Raw genomic sequence first — 25,457 nt, forward strand, 5'->3', positions numbered from 1 at the left:
TGACCCTGAGATGGAGAGCAGGAGGAGGTCTGTGGTTTTACTCTTCACCCTCTCCGGCAGCTTCATCCTCCTGTGGATGACACAATTTGTAAATGTCATTTATTATCAGGTTTCAGGAAAAGTATTCGGATTCAATGAATCTGAATGGATCTTCATCTACGTTGGATTTTTGCTGAGGAATTTCAGCTGCTGCACGAACACATTTATTTACGCGGTGACTCAGTCAAAATTCAGGGAGCAGGTGAAATATCCGGTCACCTCGGTGCTTCAGTTCATTAATAAAGCCCCGACCTGAGGACAAGCCAAAGGCGGTTGCAGTGAGGGTTCCAGCTCCTCACATTCATCCCCTGATCACCCAGGTGTTATTCCCCGGCAGGTTGTGGCATCGACCGGCAGCTCTGGAACGTTCGGATAGTATGTGTTTTGTGAGGGGCAAGGCACCGTCCTGGAGACTCAGTACCACATTGGACCTGCCAGATGACAGTCAAAGAACTGCACCGAAACGCTGTCCAGCCATTGGTCTGTGCATATGTCCATCTGTTCCCTTTGCGGCCCATCAACCTTACAGCCCACAAAACGGCGGGAATCTAGTCGAACACTGGCTGCCTAATCCATTGTCAATCACACTACTCTCCGCCTTCCCCTTGAATGATTTGCTAATGAAACGAAACGGGGCGGGCTTTGGTTAAAAGGCGTTTGACAGATCAAATTAAAGTCGGATTCCCGCCACTAAATGGACGGGAGTGTGCTGTAAAACCTTCACTGCTCCTTTTTTGAATAAAATTCTTTCCCTTCTTGTTTTACTCCGTTCCCCCACAAAGCTAACAATTATGCATTCTGTATTGGCGTTCCCTTTATGCTCATTATCCCAACAGTCTTGCTATAATGCTCAATCCCACCAACCCCTTAGCTTCAGATTTGCCGGGTGGAAGGTCTTTATCCACCGCTGGGATTGTATCAGCTTTTGTGACTCAACCTCTCCGTGCAGGTTGAGACCCCGAAGAAGACCCATAAAACTCATAAGAAGTGGGCCAATGAGTTTCCAACAGTAAATCTGACCGTCCGCGAGAATAAACTGTTTTAAGAATCATCAAAACCGAAATGGCATGTGAATAAATTAGAGCTTTACACGGACAAATTTCCTCCACTTAGTGTAAGCCTAAAATGATGGCAACAAATGCTATTCTATATACTGATATAATGGTTAGTAAGTTGTTTCTTCGTCGTTACCTGTAATTAAGGCACAGAAACAGCCAGAGGAACATCTCAGTTGTTATCTTTTGATTCTTCTGCGACAGTTAGTATATCATAATAGTTTTCCAGAATATACTGATGAACCAACAGACTCTCGGACATTGCAGAATTCTTAGACTTATTAAGCTCTGTGACCTAAAAGCAGCTCGTCACAGGCAGAACAAGATGGGGTTTCAGAGAATGTGACATTGGGGAACATTGTGTAATCCCACAATCCCATCTTCCCAGCGCGTTAAGATCCCAGCCACCTAAACTTGAAAACACTCCTCGTATGATGTTGCCAACCGTCCTCGAATACAACTTCAACAGGATGGTAATCTATTTGTCCCGTCTAATGAATCCAGTTTGTTAATATCAACTGCAGTCTCCGCAATTATACTTGGCTCATTTCAGAATTCGGAATCAGAATCAGACTTTAATCGCCAAGTACCTGTACACATACAAGGAATTTACTTCCGGCAGATGTTGTCTCTATGCTCATAACAGCTGATAAATATAAATGAAATTATAGATTTTATATACAAGTAGTGCAATCCAAGTAATAGTTAGCCGACAGTTAACCGACAGTTAACTGTACAGCAAAGTGACCGCAGTAGGGAAAAAACTTCTCCAGTGCCTATTGGTCTTAGTCTGGAGGGATCTGAAGCGCCTACCAGACAGAAGCAGTTCAACCAGTAAAGCTGAAACAGGGGACCACCTTATTGCGCCAGAACACTTCCGAACACTTTAAAATGGAAGATGACGCTGATCTGCAAGTCACACAGCCATAATCAAGAACAGATCCAATTAAACAAATGAACATGGTCCACAATGATATTCATGTAGCTTCCTAGAATACCCATATAGACAACTGAGAATATTTAATGTTATTTTTTTCTGATTTGGCGCTTCCATGCCAGCTGATTATCCATCTTTCCGCTGTCATGTCTTGAAGAGTTTGACCATATCATTTCAAATCAACTGCATACCTATTATCACATTTATAAAACACAGAACTTGTTCATTAGTGATTGAAAGCTTAAATTCTCATATATTTGCCGACTGTTCAAAATTATTAGCTGCTAATTGGATCCAATATACAGTATAATTGCAATTTATGCCTCTAAGCCATAGAGTTCCATCATCTGCATATAGAGGTTTACACACCTAAGTGCTTGTCTCAGAGAGAATATAATTAATCATAAAATTAGATAATAAAGGATTACAAATACGACGTTGTGGGTTCCCACCCGTACCAGCATCGATCGTCCAAATATAAAACTCAGACAAAGTCTCGCAGTCTCCTGCTCAATCCTGATTTCCATAAGGCCATAAGACATGGAAGCAGAGTCAGGCCATCCGGCCCATCGAGTCTGCTTCATCATTCACTCATGGTAGCAGAGGTTCAAGTTGATGTCAACATACTGGATTAATTTGCGGGTCAAGGAAATGATCATCCTGTTAAAGGTGCGCTGGAGGACGGTTGGGGACATCACTAGAAGAGTGTTTTTTTTTGTTTCGGGTGGCTGTGTTCTTTCCACGCTGGGAATACGAGTGTATTTGATGATACAATATGTCCCACTGTAGCTTTCTCTGTAACCCCACCTTGTTTTCTCCACTGACTTCAGTTGATTTTAGGTTACACGATCGGTTTCAGTTCTGCCCGAGAGTCTGTTGGTTCATCAGTATATTAATGAAAGTTATTATCATACAGTAACTATTTTTACAGATGAATCAAAAGATAAGTTAACTGGGGATGTTGGTGTGGCTGTTTTTGTGTGACTGAATTGCAGGTCATGTTAAAGAAATGACTTATAGCCATTTATCAGCATAGGAAGCAGAATTCTTTGCCAACCGTTTAGGCTTACAGTGGGGGGAGGAAATTGGTCCTTATAATTTGCTCAGAATATATTTCGGTTTTGATGAGTCTTAAACAGGTCATTCTGGCAGTCGGTCAGATTGACTGTTGGAAACTCCTCAAACGGTATTTCATATCTAAAGTTTGATTTATAGGCCTGCACATTATGGGCCGCAGATCACAATGTTGAGGGAAATGATGATGTTAACTGTTTAGCACCAAAAGCTGTTAAATATTAAGCTGTGGATATAGACTTGCCACTTAGCAAATTAGAAGCTAAAAGGTTGGTAGTGTTAAGAATTAGGGGCTTATGGCAAGACGTAGGATAATGGACGTAAAGACAGACACCTTTACAGAATACATAAACCTGTTGGGTTTACAGAAGAAGGGCTTAAAACAAGTGAAGGAATGATATTCACATGACAGAAATATCCACACTATGCTTAATTATGCCTTGTAACTAATTGGAAAACTTCATTCTGTGTCGTGTACATTTTGTCATTATGAAACCGTCGAAACACATACTATTTCAATGTGAAGCGTACAAGGCTGAAGAAAAATCAAATGCAGTCTTCAGTACAATCTTTGCGAGGGTAGATAGTTTTCAAATAAAAGCTATTAAATTATGGGACTGACTTTAAATCAATTCACAGTTTGAGCTGGAAAAGGCACGTAATAATTGTGTTAAACGTAAGGAAATGACATAAAGGGTAGCAAAGGTGAGTGGGCTGTTGGATTACTGGGATGCTCTTTTTATTTATTTATTAATTTTTTAGAAAATTACAAAGAATAAATGTAATGAAAAATTAGTAAGAAAAAGAAAAATAATATTAGTCCTCCTCCCCCTCCCCACCTTAACCCTTATCTAAAGAAAGAAATAAAGAAGAAAAAGATTGCCTCGATATTGGAGGATACCCACATGCTCCATGGAGTTCAAAATAATTTTAATATTTATTCTTACTTTCCCCAATTACATTATAATTTTATCTTCAAAGGACCTATATATTTAATCCTATCTTTTGTAGGTATGGGAGCCAAATTTTGAAAAATATATCATATTCATTTCTTAGATTATATGTAATTTTTTCAAGTGGAATACAACTATATATTTCATTATTCCAATGATCCATAGTTAAATATAACTCAGATTTCCAAGTAATTGCGATAACTTTTTTAGCTACTGCCAATCAATATTTATAATTTTTTTCTGATACATATTCAATTTAATTTTCGGTATTGTCCCTTCAATATCTCCTAATAAAAATAATATTGGACTATTTGGGAGTTGAACTCCAGTACTTTGTTCCAGTAAAAGTCAGATATATCGAAAATGGTTGAATTTTAAAACAAGACCAAGTAGAATGTAAAAAAGTACCAATTTCTTGATTACATCGAAAGCATTGGTCAGACATATTTGAATTTAATCTATTTATTTTCTGTGGTGTTATATATAATTGATGTAAAAATTATATTGTATTAATCTAATTTGAACATTTATTGTATTTATCATACTATCAGAACATAATCTTGATCAACTTTTTCCAACAATTTTAACATTCAAATCAGTTTCCCATTTTTGTCTTGATTTATGAATTCCAGATTCAGTCTGTTTTTGAATCAAATTGTACATACAAGATGTAATTTTTAAAATTTTTCCTTTTTGAATTAATATTTCTATTTCACTATTTTTGGCATCAACATTGTTTGACCCAGCTTTTCTCGTAATTGTCCTTTAATTGAAAATAAGAGAAAAGAGTGTTGTTTGATATTTTATATTTATTTTTTCATTGATCAAACGACATCAATATACCTCCTTCAAAACAATTACGTATATATTTAATCCCCTTTTGGAACCAATTATGTAAAAGTTTATTATCCATTGTAAAAGGAATAAGCCTATTTTGAATTAAAGTTTATTTTTGCTAATAAAGATTTCTTTATCTTATCAGCCATATTTACCTTATTCCATAAATCATTCAAGTGTCTTAATATAGGAGATTCTTTTTTTTCCCGTATCAATTTGGATTCCCATTTATATGTAAAATCTTCTGGTATGTTTTCTCCTATCTTATCTAATTTTATTCTAATCCATGCCGGGTTTTTTTTTCATCAAAAAAAGATGCAATAAATCTAAGTTGATTTGCTTTATCATAATTCTTAAAATTTGGAAGTTGTAACCCTCCTAAATCAAATTTACATCTCAATTTTTCCAATGATATTCTTGACATCTTTCCTTTCCAAAGAAATTTCCTTACATATTTATTTAGTTCTTGAAAAAACTTCTGCGGTAATTGTATTGGTAAAGTTTGGAATATATATTGCAATCTATGGAATATATTCATTTTTACAGCATTAACTCTACCTATTAATGTTATTGGTAACATCATCCATTTATCAAGATCCTCTTTTATTTTTTTTTAATAATGGCAAATAATTTTGTTTATATAAATTTTTTACATCATTGACAACTCTGATACCTAAATATTTTATCCCATTTATTCACCATCGAAATTGAGTTACTAATCGACATTGATTATAATTTCCTTTTGTAAGGGGTAAAATTTCACTTTTATCCCAATTTAATTTATACCCTGATACTTTCCCGTATTCTTCCAATTTAAAAGATAATCTTTGCAAAGATTGTACTAGGTTTGTTAAATAAATCAAAACATCATCAGCAAATAAATTAATTTTATATTCTTCTTGATTAACTCTAAAACCGCCAATATCTGAATCTGTTCTAATTAATTCAGCTAATGGTTCTTTTGCCAATACAAATAAAGCAGGTGATAACGGGCAGCCTTGTCCAGTTGACCTCGTTAAGCAAAATGGTGTTGAAATCTGAGCATTTGTAACTACTTCAGCTTGAGGATTAGTATTTAAGGTTTTAATCCATTGTATAAAAGATTTTCCTCGCTCATATTTTTCCAATACCTTAAACAAAAAAATCCCATTCCAATCTATCAAATGCATTTTCTGCATCCAAAGCAAATGCCACACTCATTTCCTCTCTTTTTTGTGCCAGATGAATTATACTAAGTAACCAGGTTAGATTATCCATTGATTGTCTATTTTTAACAAAATCTGTTTGATCCATATGTATTAATTTTGGTAAATATTTAGATATTCTATTAGATAAAATTTTTGCTATTATCTTATAATCTGTATTCAACAAAGAAATAGGCCTATATGATGTTGGTTTTAGAGGATCTCTTTTTTTGGCAATACAGTTATGATCGCTGTTAAAAAAGATTGTGGGAGTTTATGCATTCTTTCCACTTGGTATATTAATTCCATAAAGGGAGGAATTAATATATCTTTAATTTTTTTAATAAAATTCAGGAGGAAAACCATCTTCTTCTGGGGATTTGTTACTCTCAAGTGATCCTAAAGCTTCTTCAACCTCTTTTAATGTAAAGGGCATATCTAATCCTTTCTGTTCTTCCAAATTAAATTTTGGAAGGGTTATTTGTGATAAAAATTTATCCATCTCAGTAATCTTATTTTGTGATTCTGATTGATATAGTTCAGTATATAAAAAAAAATAAAGTTTCATTAATTTCTAAAGGTTTATCAGCAACCTTATTTACACTTGTTCTAATTGCAATTATTGTTTTAAAAGCCTGTTCTGTTTTCAACTGCCAAGCAAGAATTTTATGTGATCTTTCACCTAATTCATAATATTTCTGTTTAGTTCTCATAATTACTTTTTCTGTACGATATGTCTGGAGTGTATTATATTGTAGTTTTTTTATTAACAAGTTGTCTTTGTTTTTGTTCTGTCATATATCTTTGAGATTCTTTTTCTAACTTTATGATATCTTTTCCCAATTTTCCTTCTTAATTTTAGATGTATAACTTATAATCTGACCCCTTAAATATGCTTTCATCGCTTCCTATAATACAATTTTACCCTCAACTGAATGTAAATTTGTATCCAAAAAAAATTGAATCTGTTTTTTCATAAAATCACAAAAATCTTGACGTTTTAATAAAATTGTATTAAATCTCCATCTAAGCTTTATGTCTATTTGAATAAAATGAATAATCTCTTTCTCTTGGATTAATTTTTCTCCATATATCAATCAGGTTTAAATCTTTCATTAATGATAAAGTTAGTTTTATTACTTTTAATTTTGTAACAACTTTAGTTGACCTATCCAAAACTGGATCTAAACAAAAATTAAAATCTCCGCCTATTAATATTTTATCATTTGCGTCAGCCAAGTTCAAAAAATCTTCTTGTATGAATTTTGCATCATTTTCATTTGGTGCATAAATGTTCATAAAAGTCCATAATTCTGAAAAAAATTTGACAATGTATAACCACATATCTCCACACAGAATCAATTATTATATTTTGTATTTTAATTGGTAAAGATTTATTAACCGGAATTGCAACTCCTCTCGATTTTGAATTAAATGAAGTTGCTATAACATTTCCAACCCAATCTCTATTTAATTTCTTAAGCCTGTGAACTTACTGAACACATCCTGGCCAGAAAAAAAAAACTTATCCCAATCCACTCTTCCTGGATCCTTTTCCATTTCCGCAAAATTGGCCGTTCTCCAATTTTGCCGGAACATTAAGCTGCCAGTTCTGCCCCTCACTAATAGCAGTAATGACGTTATCCCACGTGTCAACCCAAGCCCTAAACTCATCTGTTTTACCGACAATACTCCGTGCATTGAAATAGATGTACCTGAGAATATGTATATCATCTGCTTTTTTTTTCATTTCCGTTTATACATGCAGTCCTCTCATGTTCCTTATCCTCCTGCACCTCACTATCTGCTCTAAAACTCTGGTTCCCCCCCCCCCCCCCGCCCAGTTCAGGGGCAAACCGTCCCGTCGGAACAGGCCCCACCTTCCCCCGAACAAAGCCCAATTGTCCAGAAACATGAAGCCCTACCTCCTGCACCATCTCCTGAGCCACGTATTTAGCTGCACTCTCCGCACATTTATATTTACAGTGACTTTACTCCTGACGCCGGTCCCGGGACCCGACCCGTTTACAGACCCGGAGCGGAACCGGAGCAGATTCTCAGCCACTGGTTTACATCCCCAGTCCGGAAGAAAGGATAAAGTTTCCCCGTGAATTTATTCCCAGTGAAGGTGTGGAGATGGGACTTGGTCTCCGCGTTGTAAAATGAAACTGTCCCGGACTCGTAACTGAGATAAACTCCCACCCTCCCGGGGATGGGACCGGCAGCGAGACGGGACTCGGGGGAGATGAGACCGGACACGTCATAATCCCGATGTAACACGTCACAAAACCGCCCGATGACCCAGAATCCGGTCTCCGGACTCAGTCTGACCCGTCTCTTCCTCTCCACAGACTCTGCGGCGACTCCCACACACCAGAACCGATTCCCCGTCACCTCCACCTCCCAGTAATGTCTCCCCGATGTGAATCCCTCCGATCCCAGCACACAAGACCGGTTTGTGAATCTCTTCCCGGTGTCAGGGAGATCTCTCCAGGTCCGGGTCCGTCTCACACTCTTCCGATCCTCAGACACCTCGAGACACGGACCCGCCGTTTCCACATCCAGGGTGACAGAGACTGGGGGGAGAAGCAGAGAATTAGAGAGACCCGGGGATCGGGGGGGGGGAGACTCGGGCAGCGCGGCCCCAGGGATCGGGGGGAGACTCGGACAGCGCGGCCCCGGGGATCGGGGGGAGACTCGGACAGCGGGACCCCGGGGATCGGGGGAGACTCGGACAGCGCGGCCCCGGGGATCGGGGGAGACTCGGGCAGCGCGACCCCGGGGATCGCGGGGCGACTCGGGCAGCGCGAACCCGGGGACCGGGGGAGACTCGGACAGCGGGGCCCCGGGGATCGGGGGGAGACTCGGACAGCGGGGACCGGGGATCGGGGGGAGTCTCGGACAGCGCGGCTCCGGGGATCGGGGGGAGACTCGGACAGCACGGCCCCGGGGATTGGGGGGAGACTCGGACAGCGCGGCCCCGGGGATCGGGGGGAGACTCGGACAGCACGGCCCCGGGGATCGGGGGGAGACTCGGACAGCGCGGCCCCGGGGATCGGGGGGAGACTCGGACAGCGGGGACCGGGGATCGGGGGGAGACTCGGACAGCGGGGACCGGGGATCGGGGGGAGACTCGGACAGCGCAGCCCCGGGGATCGGGGGGAGACTCGGACAGCGCGGCCCCGGGGATCGGGGGGAGACTCGGACAGCGGGGCCCGGGGGATCGGGGGGAGACTCGGACAGCGCGGCCCCGGGGATCGGGGGGGAGACTCGGACAGCGGGACCCGGGGGATCGGGGTGAGACTCGGACAGAGCGGCCCCGGGGATCGGGGGGAGACTCGGACAGCGCGGCCCCGGGGATCGGGGGGAGACTCGGACAGCGGGGACCGGGGATCGGGGGGAGACTCGGACAGCGCAGCCCCGGGGATCGGGGGGAGACTCGAACAGCGCGGCCCCGGGGATCGGGGGGAGACTCGGACAGCGGGGCCCGGGGGATCGGGGGGAGACTCGGACAGCGCGGCCCCGGGGATCGGGGGGGAGACTCGGACAGCGGGGCCCGGGGGATCGGGGTGAGACTCAGACAGAGCGGCCCCGGGGATCGGGGGGAGACTCGGACAGCGCGGCCCCGGGGATCGGGGTGAGACTCGGACAGCGCGGCCCCGGGGATCGGGGTGAGACTCGGACAGCGCGGCCCCGGGGATCGGGGGGAGACTCGGACTGCGCGGCCCCGGGGATCGGGGGGAGACTCTGACAGCGGGGCCCCGAGGATCGGGGGGAGACTCGGACAGCGCGGCCCCGAGGATCGGGGGGATACTCGGACATCGCGACCCCGGGGATCGGGGGGAGACTCGGACAGCGCGGCCCCGGGGATCGGGGGGAGACTCGGACAGCGCGGCCCCGGGGATCGGGGGGAGACTCGGACAGCGCGGCCCCGGGGATCGGGGGGAGACTCGGACAGCGCGGCCCCGGGGATCGGGGGGAGACTCGGACAGCGGGGCCCCGGGGATCGGGGGTTTTCCGCTGGACGGAGAGCAGGGAGACCCCTGGCCCTTGACTCCTCAGACAGGGGAAACATCCTCCGTCACTCCTGCCTGTTGACCCCTGAAAGAATTTTGTGTTTCCATGAGATCTCCTCTCATTCTTCGGAACAGGGAACAGAGAACATAGAGCAGTACAGCACAGGAACAGGCCAGTCATACAATGTTTACATTCATTTGTGAGTGGGAAGTGGGGCAGTGTGATGGTTTAAGACAGTAAAGGAGGTGATAATGGGAACCAGTAGGGGAGAGATGAATGGCAGATTGAACCAGGAGGGGGAGGGGTGGAAACCCCGTGGGTGAACTGTGTGTGTAGACGTAATGAGAAGCTGGAGGGGGCAAAGATGGCAGATGAGGATGACTTTGTCCCCTTTCCCACAACCCCATCCCCCGCAGCCCCTCATTAAGACAGGGGTTGAATTTGCAGCAACCCTTAAGCAACACAGGTATTGATGAATTGTTTCAGTCTGAACCGTAGACTGTTTACTCGTTTCCATAGAAACTTACCGGCCTGCTGTTCACCCAACAATTTGTGTGTGTTACTCTGCTTTAAATATACTCAATTATTTGGCCTCCACAGCTGCCTGTGGCAGATTCACTATCCTGTGGATAAAGGAATTCCTCCTCATCTCTGTCCTAAATGGACATCCCTATAGTCGGAGGCTGTGCTCACCGTTCTCGACCCACCCACATCCTCTCAACATCAACTCTCTCCAGACAGGTGCCAGAGATCTGGCGAGACCCTTCATCAGGACCTGTGCAGCTTGGATTTCCAGCATCTGGAGATTTTCTTGTGTTTGATTTTTAAAGCAGAAGTTATTTTATCATGAGCTGATCCATTTTCCCATTCTCCCATTTGGTCCCACTCACATACCTATCAATCTTTGTCTTAAATACATACAATAACTTGGCTTCCACTGCTGCAAGAAATTCACAGATTCACCACCCTCTGGCAAAAAAAAATTCTTCGCATCTCCGTTCTGAATGGGCGCCCTTCAATCCTTAAGTCATGCTCTCGTACTAGACTCCCCCACCATGGGAAACAACTTTGCCACATCCACTCTGTCCATGCCTTTTAACATTCGAAATGATTCTGTGAGGTTCCCCCTCATTCTAAACTCCACGGAGTACAGTCCAAGAGCGGTCAAACATTCCTCACATGTTAACACTCTTATTCCAGGAATCATTCTCGTGAATCTTCTCTGAACCCTCTCCAATGTCAGAACATCCTTTCGTAAATAAGGAGCCCAAAACTGCAGACAGTATTCCAAGTGAGGTCTTACCAGTTCCTTATAGTGCCTCAACATCACATCCCTGCTCTTATATTCTATTCCCCTAGAAATGAATGCCAACATTGCATTCACCTTCTTCACCACCGACTCAACTTGGAGGTTAACCTTAAGGGTATCCTGCACAAGCACTTCCAAGTACAATTGCATCTCAGAATTTTGAATTCTCTCTCCATTTAAATAATAGTCAGCCAGTTTATTTCTTCTAAGAACGTGCATGACCATACACTTTTAAACATTATATTTCATTTGCCACTTCTTTGACCATTCTCCTAATCTATCCAAGTCTCTCTGCAGAGACTCTGTGTTTCCTCAGCACTACCGGCCCCTCCACCTATCTTTGTATCATCCGCAAACTTAGCCACAAAGCCATCTATTCCATAATCCAAATCATTGATATACAACATAAAAAGAAGTGGCCCCAACACAGACCCTTGTGGAACGCCACTGGTAACTGGCAGACAACCAGAATGGGATCCTTTATTCCCACTCTCTGTTTCCTGCCAATCAGCCAACGCTCTATCAACGTATGTAACTTTCCTGTAATTTCATGGGCTCTTATCTTGTTTAGCAGCCTCATGTGTGGCACCTTGTCAAAGGCCTTCTGAAAATCCAAACACACAACATCCACTGCATCTCCCTTGTCTCGCCGACTTGTAATTACTTCAAAAAATGTCAATGGGTTTGTCAGGCAGGATTTTCCTTTAAGGAAACCATGCTGAGTTTGGCCTATCTTGTCATATGCCTGCAGGTACTCCGTAACCTCATCCTTGACAATTGACTCCAGAAACTTCCCAACATTTCTCAAGCTAACAGGTTTATAATTCACTTTTTGCTTCCTTTCCCCTTTCTTAAATACCAGAGTGGCATTTTCAATCTTCCACTCCTCCGGAACCATGCCAGAATATATTGACTTTTGAAAGATCATTGCTTATGCCTCCGCGATCTCCACAGCTACTTCCTTCAAAACACAAGGGTGCATTCCATCTGGTCCTGGGGATTTATCTACCCTTAGACTATTCAGCTTCCTTAGTACTTTCTCTGTCGTAATTGTGACTGCGCACACTTCTCTTCCCTGACACCCCTGAGTGTCCATTATACTGCTGATATCTTCCTTAGTGAGGACTGATGCAAATACTCGTTCAGTTCCTCAGCCATCTCCTTATCTCCCATTACAATTTCTCCAGCATCATTTTCTATCAGTCCTTTCTCCACTCTGACATGTTTTTTTACACTTTACATACTTGAAAAAGCTTTTAGTATCTTCTTTGATATTATTTACTAGCTTCCTTTTATAGTTCATCTTTTCCCTCTTAATGGCCTTCTTAGTTTCCTTTTGTAAGCTTTTAAAAACTTCCCAATCCTCTGTCTTCACACTAATTTTTGTTTCCTTGAATGCCCTCTCCTTTGCTTGTACTTTGGCTTTCACTTCTCTTGTCAGCCACGGTCGCAACCTTTTTCCATTCGAAAATTTCTTCTTTTTTGGAATATATCTGTGTTGCACCTTCCTCACTTCTCGCATAATCTCCAGCCAATGCTGCTCTGATCCCCTAGTGGGCTCAACAACAAGCTGTTCTGAAAAGCCATCTCGTAGACATTCTAGAAATTCTCTCTCTTGAGATCCAGTGTCGTCCTGATTTTCCCAATCCACTCGCATGTTAAAATCCCCACAATTATCATAACACTGCCCTTCTGGCAAGCCTTTTCTATTTCCTGTTGTAATTTGTAGTCCACATCATTGCAGCTGTTAGGAGGCCTGTAGATAACTGCCATCAGGGTCCTTTCACCCCTGCGATTTCTTAGCTCAACCCATGAAGATTCTGCACCTTCCGATCCTATGACACCTCTTTCTGATGATTTAATATCATTTCTTACCAATAAAGCCACGTCACCCCCTCTGCCTACCTGCCTATCCTTCCGATACACCGTGTATCCTTGGACGTTCAGCTCTCACAGCCATGCATCCTTTAGCCACGTCTCAGTGATGGCCACAAAATTATACCTGCCAATCTGTAGCTGTACGACAAGATCATCCACCTTATTCCTTAAGCTGTGTGTATTTAAGTATGACACCTTAAGTCCAGTATTTGCTACTTTTTGTTTTGATTGCACTGCAACTCATCCCAGTGGCTGCAAATTTGCCCCATCAGCTGCCTGTCCTTCCTGACATCTTCACTGCTCTCTATCTTAGATTTATTTCTGTTTTCCCCCTCCTCCGCTCTATCATTACGGTTTCCCATTCCCCTGCCAAATTACTTTAAACCCTCCCTAACAGCTCTATTAAACATTCCCGCCGAGATTCAGGTGTAACCCGTCCTTTTTGAACAGTTAATACTGCCCTCAGAAGAGATCCCAATGATCCAAGAATCTGAAGCCCTGCCCCCTGCACCAGTCTCTCAGCCACGCAGTCTTCTGCCTGATCCTACTATTCTTGCCCTCGCTAGCACGTGGCACAGGCAGCAATCCTGAGATTACTACCCTGGAGGTCCTGCTTCTCAGCTTCCTTCCTAACTCCCGGAAATCTCTTTTCAGGACCTCCTTCCCTTTCCTCTCTATGTCATTGGTACCAACATGTACCAAGACAGCTGGCTGCTCGCCCTCTCCCTTCAATATCTTCTGGTCCCGGTTCGAGACATCCTGTACCCTGGCACCTGGGAGGCAGCACACCATGTGGGTATCTCTACCAGGCTCACAGAATCTCCTGTCTGTTCCCCTGACTATGGAATCCCCTATGACTACCGCATTCCTCTTCTCCCTCCTTCCCTCCTGCACAACAGCGCCAGGCTCAGTGCCAGAGACCCGGTCACCGTGACCGTCCCCTGTCAGGACGTCCCCCTCAACAGCATCCGAAATGATATACTTGTTGCTGAAGGGGGCAGCCACAGAGGTGCTCTCCACTATCCGGGCATTTCCCTTCCCTCTCCTGACAGTCACCCAGTTTTCTGACCCCTGTAGCCTAGGGATGACTACCTCCCTGTAGCTCCTGTCTATCACCTCTTCATTTTCTCTGATAAGCAGTAGGCCATCAAGCTGAACAAAGCACTAACCCTGCAGACATGCTACCTAATGAAACAAAGGAATGAAACAAAGAAAGATGGGTCTACTCACCCACTTACTTCGCCAAACACACAAACTTCTTAAACCATTCGCTAATGTGCCCTGCTGCTCCCCCGTCCGTCGGGCCGATTTGCCAAGGGGAGAAAAAGAGTTGGTGCTTCGCTCTCGGCTCTTCCCGTTACCGCCTAAGCCCGTTGAGCCAAAGCCCTACACTCTGCTGCCACCCCCTCCGCTGCCCGCTGTATAGGGTGGTCATCTTTTTAAACTCTCCGCGCTGTCCTGCGCAGTCTCGCCGTTCTTGTCCGCAAAGTTTTTTACAGAACTGCCTTCCTTCAGAATTTAGCTCCCACGCCGCCCTTCTTGTCCCAATCTAAACAAAACTCCTTCAGTACTGTATTCATCAGCCTATTCCACACTGTCCACATAAAATTCAGCAAGGCCTTTGATGTCGATGATAGGCCACACTTGGAGCATTGTCTGCATTTCCGGTTCCCGAATATGGGGAGGATGTCATTACACTGGACAGGAGGCTTCAGGAGGATGTTACCAGGACTGGGGGCTTGGGTTAAAATCAGAGGGTGGATAAGCTTGGGCTATTCAGCTGTAGTGTAGGATGTTCAGGTATGACCCCTTATCAAGGTAAATAATTCATAAGGGGCTTAAATAATGTTTCTTTTTCCAAGAAATGGGAGTACAGAACCAGAGGCCTCGGATTGAAAGTGAAATGGGAAATTTTTTGAGTGGTCTATTGGGTAATATTGTCACAGAGAGGGAAGTGGGTAAATGGAATTTGACCTCAAATTCTGTGGAAAAAGGTGAAAATAAACTTGTACCCAAGATCTCACACACATATGGGCCATGCTCAAGAAGACATTTTACTCTTGCAGATTGATGAAGTGGGCCGTGGGTTCAACATCCATCAAACCCTCCCAGATCATCCTCCTGAGGAATCTCACCCCGGAGTCTGTCTGTGAAGTGTTGATGTGACGTCACGTCAGAGGGCAGCTCAGTGCCACAGAACAGACAGACTGGGTAAGGACGGCAGATTTCAATCCTAAATGGGAATTTGTGCCTTTTTCTGTCGCTGTATGTTACACTCTGATAGAACGTGTGTGTGTGTGTGTGTGTGTGTGTGTGTGTGTTGATTGTGGTAAATATCCGTGTGGTGTGTATACACATTGAAGGACAGTGTGCACGTTGAAGAATTTGTATGTTACAGTGTGTCATCACATGTCTGGTGTGTGTTGACAATGTGTCACGCGTGATTGAGTTGTTTAAATGAATAAATGACTGTCTCTGAACAGACTGGTTTCCAGGTTACTGAGGGAAATAACAACGTACATTGCTGAGGCTCTGACTACAATCTGCCAGTTCTTCCTGTGTGTGTGTGTGAGGGAGCTTTGCCAGGCTGTGTGTGCTTCTCCCGAGATGAAATCTTGACCAATGTCAATTCTTGTTGGTGTGTCCGAGCTCATTCTCACAATGCTTCAATGTAGTGGTCTGATCACCATAAGACACAGGAGCAGAATTAGGCCATTTTCCTATCGAGTCTGCTCTGCCATTCAATCATGGCTGATCCACGTTTCCCTCCTCAGCCCCACTACCTGGTCTTCTCCCCATAACCTTTGATGCTGTGTCCAATCTAGAACCTATCAAGCTCTGCCTTAAATACACCAAACAGGTTCCACAAATTCACCAGCCATTGGCTCAAATTTCTTTGCATCTGTTTTAAATAGACGCCCTTCTATCTTGAAGCTGTGCCCTCTTGTACTAAACTCCACCACCATGGGAAACATCCTTTCCACATCTACACTGTCTGGGCCTTTCAATATTCGAAAGTTTTCAATGAGATCCCCCCTCATCTTTCTATATTCCAGCGAGTACAGAGACAGAGCTATCAAACTTTCCTCGTATGATAACCCTTTCATTCCTGGAATCATCCTTATGAAATGAACCTTCTGCAATGGCAGCACATCTTTTCTTAGACGAGGAACCCAACTTCACAATACTCAAGGTGAGGCTTCACCAGTGCCTTATAAAGCCTCAGCATCACATCCCTGCTCTTGGACTGAATGCTATCTAAACCCCTTGAATTGAATGCTAACGTTGGATTTGCCTTCCTCACCACTGTGTTCTCCAGAATGACTGCTAAGTCCATTTTCAACTCAGCTTTTTGGGTTTTCTTCCCATTTGAAAAAAAATCTGCACATTATTTCTACGACCAAAGTGCATGGCTATGCACTTTCCAACATTGTATATCATTTCCCACTTTCTTTCCCATTCTCCTCATTCAAGACCTGTCCAGCCTAACTGTTTCCTCAACACTACCGACCCCTCCACCAAACTTTGTGTCATCTGCAAACTTGGAAACAAAGCCATCTATTCTAGGACAAGAGAGCATGACTTCAGGATTGAAGGAGGACCTTTTAGAACTGAGATGCGGAGAAATTACTTTAGTCATTGTGTGGAAAGTGTGTTGCCACAAGTGGCTGTTGAGGCCAAGTCATGTTTAAGGGAAAGATAGATAGGTTCTTGATTAACCAGGGCATCAAAGGGCATGGGGTGAAAGCAGGGGAGTGGGGATGACTGGAAGAATTGGATCTGCTCATAACTGAATGGTGGAGCAGACCCGATGGGCCGAATAACCCACTTCTGTTCCTATATCTTATTGTCTATTCCATCAGCTGGATCTTTATATACAGCATAAAATGAAGGTGTCCTAACGCTGACCACTTTGGAACATGAGTCACTGGCAGCCAACCAGAAAATGATACCTTTACTCTCATTCACTGTTTCCTACCAATCAGCCAATGTTCTAACCATTCCTGTAACTTTTCTGTAATACCATGGCCTCTTAACCTGGTTACCACCTTCATGTGTGGCACCTTGTCAAAGGCCTTCTGAGATTCCAAATATACAACATACACTGCATCCCCTTTATCTATCCTGCTTGTAATCTCCTCAAAGAATCCCAACAGGTTTGTCAGGCAGGATATTCCCTTAACGAAGCCATGCTGACTTGTCCTATCTTGTCCAGTGTCACCAAGTATTCCATAGCCTCAGACTTAACAACTGACTCCAATTTCTTCCCAACCACAGAGGTGAGGCTAACTGGTCTGTAATTTCCTTTCTGCTGCCTTCCTCCTTACTTAAACAGTCAAGTGACATTTGCCATTTTCCAGCCCTCTGGCACCACGCCAGGGTCCAATGACTTTTGAATGATCATTTGAAATGCCTCCAAAATGTCTATCACAACCTCTTTCAGAACACTAGGGTGCAGTTCATCTGGTCCGGGTGACTTATGTACCTTTAGGTCTTTCAGCTTTTTGAACACCTTCTCCCTTGTAACAGCAACTGCACTCACTTCTCTTCCCTCGCACTCTTCAACACCGGGCACTGTGCTAGTGTCTTCCACGGTGAAGACTGGTGCAAAATATTTGGTTTATCTGCCATCTCTTTATCCCGCGTTATTATATATCCGGCCTCATTTTCAAGCGGTCCTATATCCACTCTCATCTCTGTTTTATTTTTTACAATACTTGAAAAACAATTTGATATTGTTTGCTAACTTGTTTTACAAAGACAGGTGTGTAAAAAGGGCCTGAAGGATCATTGGAAACCAGAGTCACCCCAAGCACAAACTGTACCAGTTGCTACCGTCCGGGGTACAGTACCACAGATTAAAATCCAGGAGCAACAGGCTCCGGGACAGCTTCTTCAACCAGGCCATCAGACTGATTAACTAATGCTGACACAACTGTATTTCTATGTTATATTGACTGGCCTGTTGTACATATTATTCATTATAAATTATAATAGATTGCACATTGCACATTTAGGTGGAGACATAAAGATTTTTAATCCTTATGTAGATGAAGGATGTAAGAAATAAAGTCAATTCAATTCAAATCAATTTGTTGTTTATTTTTCCCCTCCAAATCATTATTTTAGTTCCTCTCTGTAGATATTTAAAAGCTTCCCAATCCTCTGTCTTCCTACTAATTTTTGTTTAGTTGTATCCCCTCTCTTTTTCCTTTACATTAACTTGTTTTCCCTTGTCAGCCAGGGTTGTACTATTTTGCCATTTGAGTATTTATTTATTTTTGGAATACATCTATCCTTCACCTTCCTCATTTTCCCAGAAACGGACACCATTTCTGCTCTGCTCTCATCCCTGCCTGCATCTCCTTGCAATTTGCTTTGGCAAACTCCTCTCTCAGACCACTGTAATTTCTTTTACTCCTCTGAAATACTACAATGTCAGACTTTACTGTCTCCTTATCAGATTTCAAGTTGAACTCGGTCATGTTGTGAGCACTGCCTCCTAAGGGTTTCTTTTAACTACTCACCTCTGGTTCAATACATAAAACCCAATCCATTAGAGCTGTTCCCCGAGTAAGCTCAACGACAAACTGCTCTAGAAAGCCATCACATTGCATTCAACAAACTCACTCTCTTGAGATCCTTTATCAAACTGATTTTCCCAATTGCCCTGCATGTTGAAATCTCCCATGATTATCATAACATTGTCCTTTTCATCAGCCGTTTTTATTTCCAGTTGTAATCTGTGGGCCTCAACCCACTGACTGTTGGGAGGCCTGTGTATGACTAGTGTCAGTGTCATTTTTACTTTTGCAGCTCCTTACCTCAACCCACAAGATTCAACATCTTCCAATCCTATGTCACATCTTGCTGCTGATTTACCAGCAGAGCCACACCACCCCATCAGATCTTCCTTCCTTCCTCTGATACATTGTGTAATCTTGAACATTCAGCTCCCAACTACAACCATCCTTCAGCCACGGTTCCGTGATGGCCACAACATCATACCTGACAATCGGTAATAGTGCAACAAGATCATCCACCTTATTTCTCATAGTCCATGCATTGAGATATAACAATTTCTGTACTGTGTCTGCTACCCTTTTTAATTCTGCATCCCTGATGCACTGATACTCACCTTGCTGGCTGCAATTTTCTCCTCTCATCTGTCTGCCCTATCTGACAGTCTGACTGCACGCTATCTTTGCATTTTTACCATCAGTCCTATCCCTTCACTCCAGTTCTAAACCCCACCAAATTAGATTAAACCCTCCCCAACAGCTCTATCGAACCTCTGTCTGAGAATATTCTTCTCCCTTGGGTCCAGGTGCAATCCATCCCTTTTGAGCAGGTCATTCATCCACCAGAAGAAATCCCAGTGATCCAAGAACCTGAATCCCTGTCCCCAGCACCGTCTTCTCAGCCATGCTCTATCTGTCAAATTATCCTGTTTCTACCCTCACCAGCACGTGGCACAGGCAGCAATCCAGAAATCACAACCCTGGAGGCACTGCTTCAGAGCTGTCGACCAAGCTCTCCAAATTCCATTTTCGGGACCTCTTTCCTTTTACTTCCAATGTAATTGGTCCCAAAATGCAACAATATGGCTGACTCTTCACCCTCCCTCTGCAAAATGCTGCAGACAGGATCTGAGATATCCCTGACCTTGGCACCTAGGGAGCAAGATATCATTCAGGGGCCCCATACATGTCCATAGATTTTCCTGTCTGTCTCCTGACGATTGAGTCTCCTGTCACTACTGCTCCCCTCTTCTCTCTCTTAACAACAGTGAGAGTTGTGGATCCAAAAGGGGGAAGACCTGTGTCAGTCAGACTCTGCACTCACAGTGCACGAAGGGCTTGTGTATTTTCCTGACAATCCTGGTCACCACTCTGATACCCACTTTTATTCACTACAATATCATCAAGTCAGTATTAAATTCCCCGCTCCTGAGGAAGGATTCAAATGCATGTCCTGGTGTGTTAGTGCATTTGCCTGGGATCAGGACACAGTGGTTCATCTGCCAGTCCCATGTACTGGTTGTATTGTGACCCTGTGCTGGTGTGTCCAGGGGTCTGACATCTCCAGCTGATCATGTGAAAGTAATGTCTCCCAGTGGGTGGGGTTGATGTGAAATACATTTCAGTTCCCCTTCAGTCCATTATCACAGCCAATCTTTGCTTCAGCTTATAAATTAATTGTGTTTCATGAACAAGGAAAAATGAATCTTTGTAAGTTTTACCTCGGTTAATGGCATCAAGTGTTTCACTCAGCACTGTGTTCAGCAAATAGAAGCGAACGAATTTTTCAACCGGTAGGGCCTCATCTGTCACTGACAATTCCTGGACATCGTGGCTGATACTGTAAATTTTAAACTGCTGGTGATGAACTGGAATTTTGAACTATTTTACAAATCCATACAGGGTTTCAGTAAAGAGCCTGTCCTACCTCCTGTTTCGATGAGCTTCCTCCTGAAATAAATAAAACACAAATCTGATTAGACTTGGACTTACTGACCACATCCTGAATTTCATCCAAATCATTACAAGGTGTTGAAAATTCCCACTCCCACAATCACAAATACACACCAGCAATACAGAACCACGGGGAAAATTACAGGGAAAGTTGCTGAAAATTAGACCATTACTGAGAGGATGATACTTACAGGAAAGACAGGACAGGCTGTGCATTACCATCTGGATAAGACATCAGAATGATAAAATGGAACAATTTAAGATTAGTGATGGATTTGATTGTGTGCAGTTGGAAAAAAGTATCTCATTCATGGCTAACACGAGAGGACAGTTTTAAAGTGCTTGCAAGTAGTACAGAGGAGATGTTAGGGGTAAGTTTTTTGGAATGGGCGGAATGAGCGGAGAATGGGACACAATCCGATGAAAAACCAATCCGAAAAAGTAGAGCAGTAAAAGTTTCTCTAATCTGATGGAAACCGGATATGGAGGATAAGTCTGATGTGTGGGTTATGACCACCCATTGTTCTCACTGATTGACAGAGAGACCCTCACACCCACCGCACCAGACACACTCACAGCCTGTGACTGGAACCGGGAGTTAATGAGAGTTTTAGAGGATATTTAATGCGGTAATTAAGGAAACAATCAGCAGCTCTGTGTTATGATCAGAGTAAATCATTTCAGAAAAGATTGCATTCTGTCCTGGGATGTACAGAAGTTGTGGAAGACCAGTTTTGGGCAACAGCAACCCTGAATAGTTGCATCAATTGTCTGGTGAGAAACAGTTGACTGCCATTTGTAAATGCTGTGTGCAGGAGCAACACGTCTGTTTTCTGTCTGCATTGTATTCTGTGTTATGTGTTTATTACGATAACCAGTCACGTGAGTGGGGACGTGGTAAAAGTGAAGGGAATAAGGTACGGATTCGTACTTTGTTCTGGGCTGTTTTGATCCTGGGACTGGCAGATGCCATATCTTTTGTTGACCAATTAATTGCAGTTTAATTTATGATTAATTATGTTCAAATTATGCTGAAATTAATTATGCTTAATATTGTATATTGCTAATAAAGGATCGAATATCAATCTCCGATATTTAGAATGTCATTAGCAGACTGATTGGAGGTTCCTCATGCAAGGAGAACACTCTGTGTAAGGTCACCAGCAGTGGCAATTGATTTGGTAGAATTGGCCGCTGTGCTGTGTTTATTTCAAATATACCACTGTTCATTTGGTTCAATTTGACAGAAATAAATTGAAATATCATCCCTCACCTTGAGAAACATCACACTGTCTTTTTGATCTATCTGTTCCTTTAACTTTGTGATTTCCTCCTGAATAATCCTTATATTCTCTTGAAGAGCCAGAAGATTTTTCTCCATTGGGTTGAGAATCCTCTTCTCTTCTTCCCTGAGATCCCTGAGTAAGCTCTGCTCTTTCTCAGTGATAATCTGGCGCAGTTCAGCAAACTGGTATGCGATGTGGTTCTGAACGCTGTGTGACTGTTTCTGTCGAATGAAAGGCGAAGATTAGTTTACTACATTGCTGTGTTGTATTTCCTTATGACAAAAAATTGACCATTCGGTTCATTGGGGTCCATACTACTTCTGAGACATTCCCGTCAACCTCTTTCCCTCACATTTTCCTGAAATTATTCTCCTTCATTGACCCATTAACTCCCAGCAGATTCACATACACCCTCCCCACCTTCACTGGGTTAATTGTAATTAACCATTCATCCAGCATGTCCTTGAAATGTGTCTGAAACTGTCATGGCTACAGGGAGAGCATGCAAACTCCACACCGACAGCAGCAGAGGTCAAGATCGAAACCAGGTCACTGGAGCTGCAATACTCGGCTATTCTGCATTAAATGGAGCAAAACTCGACAGTAATATCAGAAATTCCGCTCAGGAAGCCTCACCCGAACTCCGGAAATCTTCTCTTTCTGTTGCTGCTCCTTTTCCTGGAAGTCTGATATCTTTTTTGTGAGAGAGTCTAAGGAAGATTTTAGCTGATCCTGGAAGTCAGAGAGTGAAGGAAATAGAGACAAAGATGCATCAAAAGAAACAGGTGATCAAACCCGATTATCACACAAAATACCGGAGGAACTCAGTGAGTCAGGCAGCATCTATTCAGGGGAAATAAACAGTCGGTGTTTCAGGATGAGACTCTTCAATAGGACTGGGAAGGAATGGGACAGAAGCCAGAATAAAAAGGTTGGGGACGAGAACCAGCTGACAGGTGACGGGTGAGACAACGTGAGGGGGAACGTGGGGGAGGGTGATGAAGTGAGAAGCTGAGAGGGGGCATGTGGAAGAGATAAAGAGCTGGAGAAGAAGGAATCAAATACGAGAGGACAATCGACCAGGGAAGAAACGGGAGGAACTGGGCTGTTTGCCCTCCTGAATGGCGACGAGGGAAGAGGTTAGGAGTCAGGTGTAGCACTTGTCCCGCCTGCAGGTGTCGGTGCCAGGAGGGAGATCAGTGGGGAGGAGCGAGTGGATCAGGGCGATACAGTATGGTGAGCGATGCGTACAGAGAGCGGAGAGTTGCGGGGTGAGGAGGTGGGCTGTGGGACGGAGAGATGCTAGAATCCCGTTGGAAAAGGCGGAAGTTGCAGAGAATCATGTGTTAGTTATAAAGGCTCGTGTGATGATATGTAGGACAAAGGAAATATTTTAAGTATTGAACTAACGTTAGTTTTTACCTTGTAGATTTTAACAGCTTCTTTAATCGGCAGGAAGCGGTGCTCTCTGTGTTCCTCCGCCACTGCACAGATCACACAGATCAGTGTCTTGTCCGTTTCACAAAACAGCTTCAGTTCTTCCTCATGTTCCTCGCAGTGACGTTCACTTTCCTTCCCTTTCCGATTCAGGTTTAGATTTCGAGCTTTTTCAGCCAGATTTGCTAAGGCCCGATTCACCCTGAGGGTGCGGTCAGCAAACTCCTCTCTACATTCCGGGCAGGAGTTTCTCTCCTCCCTTTCCCAATACTGTGTGATACAAGAGCGACAGAAGTTGTGTCCACACTCCAGAATAACCGGATCGGTGAAGAAATCCAGGCAGATGGAACAAAATACCTCCTCGGTCCAACTCTCGGCTTTTCTTTTCGAAGCCATGTTAACTCCCGGCACTTCCTGATTCAGAATGCTTTCACTTTCGGGGATCTGCTGAACCCCTGCGATTGTAGTACCGCGATTGTCCACTACGAGAGCTGCAGATTCTGATGCTGGATGTGTTCAGTGGAAATTTTGGTTAATGTGGGATCAAAAAGACATTAAAAGTGCAACAGATAAGAAAACGTGGACATGGTCTGTCTAAGCCTGGCTACGAGCGGAGGAGAGATGGCCATATGGCTTGCAAACCCAGCTATTAACAACCTAGAGCGACAAAAACGTCAGCTGAATCTCAAAAGGCCCCATCCCTGCGGTCGGAAGGACCTTCCCCTGGAAGACGATTGAAGTCCTGCGCTGAAAGGAGAAGCCGTCTGCCCCCCTGGGGTGGTTCACTACTACAATAACCTTGAGGATTCCTCAGCCAACCCGGCCACTCCCTGTCCTGTGTAGAGAATCCCTGTATATCCAATGGTGTCCCTATAGACTGGAATGTGTCAGTCGGCAGCATTCCTGTACGAAAGCAGTTCCGAAACTTTTTTTGTGCCAAAGACCAATACCAGTAACCGTGAACCCCAGGTTGGGAACCCCTGCTCTCCGGACATCTCGGTGTGATGGCAGGCCAAAAAGTTTAGAGTGTCTTTCCCCGAGCTGATGATCTTCCAGCAGCACTCGCTGTCCGATTTTCTTTGGATCCTGGGAACAGCCCGAAGATCAGTGAGCCTTCTGTCACGCAGCTGCTGTGGCACAGGCCCTTGCATCTTTCCCCGAGTTGATGATCTTCCAGCAGCACTCGCTGTCCGTTTTCCTGCGCGTCCTGGGAACAGCCCGAGGATCAGTGAGCCTTCTGTCACGCAGCTGCTGTGGCACAGGCCCTTGCATCTCTCTCCACAGATCTTCGCCAGCCCACTGTCCGCAAAGAGGTGAGTGACCGTCTCGTCTCCACTGCAGTAATCTCGGGGCAGCGCGCTGTGTGAGTGATCTCCGGGCATGCAGCAAGGATCAGACTGGGAGGGGCCCTCTCGTCTCCACTGCAGTAATCTCGGGGCAGCGCGCTGTGGGAGTGATCTCCGGGCATGCAGCAAGGATCAGACTGGGAGGGGCACTCTCGTCTCCACTGCAGTAATCTCGGGGCAGCGCGCTGTGGGAGTGATCTCCGGGCATGCAGCAAGGATCAGACTGGGAGGGGCCCTCTCGTCTCCACTGCAGTAATCTCGGGGCAGCACGCTGTGGGAGTGACTCCGGGCATGCAGCAAGGATCAGACTGGGAGGGGCCCTCTCGTCTCCACTGCAGTAATCTCGGGGCAGCACGCTGTGGGAGTGACTCCGGGCTTGCAGCAAGGATCAGACTGGGAGGGGCCCTCTCGTCTCCAGACAGGTGAGGTCTTGGTGCCTGTTGGTGAGATCTGGTGATGAGGCATTCTGCCAGATGGTCTGGGCTGTCTGCTCAGGGAACCTCTCCACTGTGTCCATCCAGTCCTTCTCCTGCAGTAACTGCAGGTCATTCCGTGCTGACAACTTTCTGGTGTTCTTGTGGTCAAAGCTGCTGGTCTGAAAGAACTGCCACCAATTTCGTTAACACAAGG

General features: G+C 44.3%; 1 protein-coding gene across 1 annotated transcript in view; it reads right to left on the reverse strand.

Moving 5' to 3' along the window:
- The window catches only part of LOC132385996 (E3 ubiquitin-protein ligase TRIM39-like), a 30,459-nt gene extending 6,353 nt beyond the window's left edge, over positions 1-24,106 (reverse strand). The window contains exons 1-6 of the mRNA XM_059958235.1: positions 23,467-24,106; positions 22,681-22,776; positions 22,032-22,265; positions 20,733-20,755; positions 20,527-20,645; positions 8,145-8,655 (exon numbers count right to left, since the gene is read on the reverse strand). Of these exons, the coding sequence (XP_059814218.1) occupies positions 8,145-8,655; positions 20,527-20,645; positions 20,733-20,755; positions 22,032-22,265; positions 22,681-22,776; positions 23,467-23,877 (1,394 nt within the window). The 5' untranslated portion in view covers positions 23,878-24,106. The remainder of the gene's footprint in view (positions 1-8,144; positions 8,656-20,526; positions 20,646-20,732; positions 20,756-22,031; positions 22,266-22,680; positions 22,777-23,466) is intronic.
- Between the last annotated feature and the right edge of the window lie 1,351 nt (positions 24,107-25,457).

This window comes from Hypanus sabinus, assembly GCF_030144855.1.
Source record: "Hypanus sabinus isolate sHypSab1 chromosome X2 unlocalized genomic scaffold, sHypSab1.hap1 SUPER_X2_unloc_9, whole genome shotgun sequence".
NCBI classification, from domain to species: Eukaryota; Metazoa; Chordata; class Chondrichthyes; order Myliobatiformes; family Dasyatidae; genus Hypanus; species Hypanus sabinus.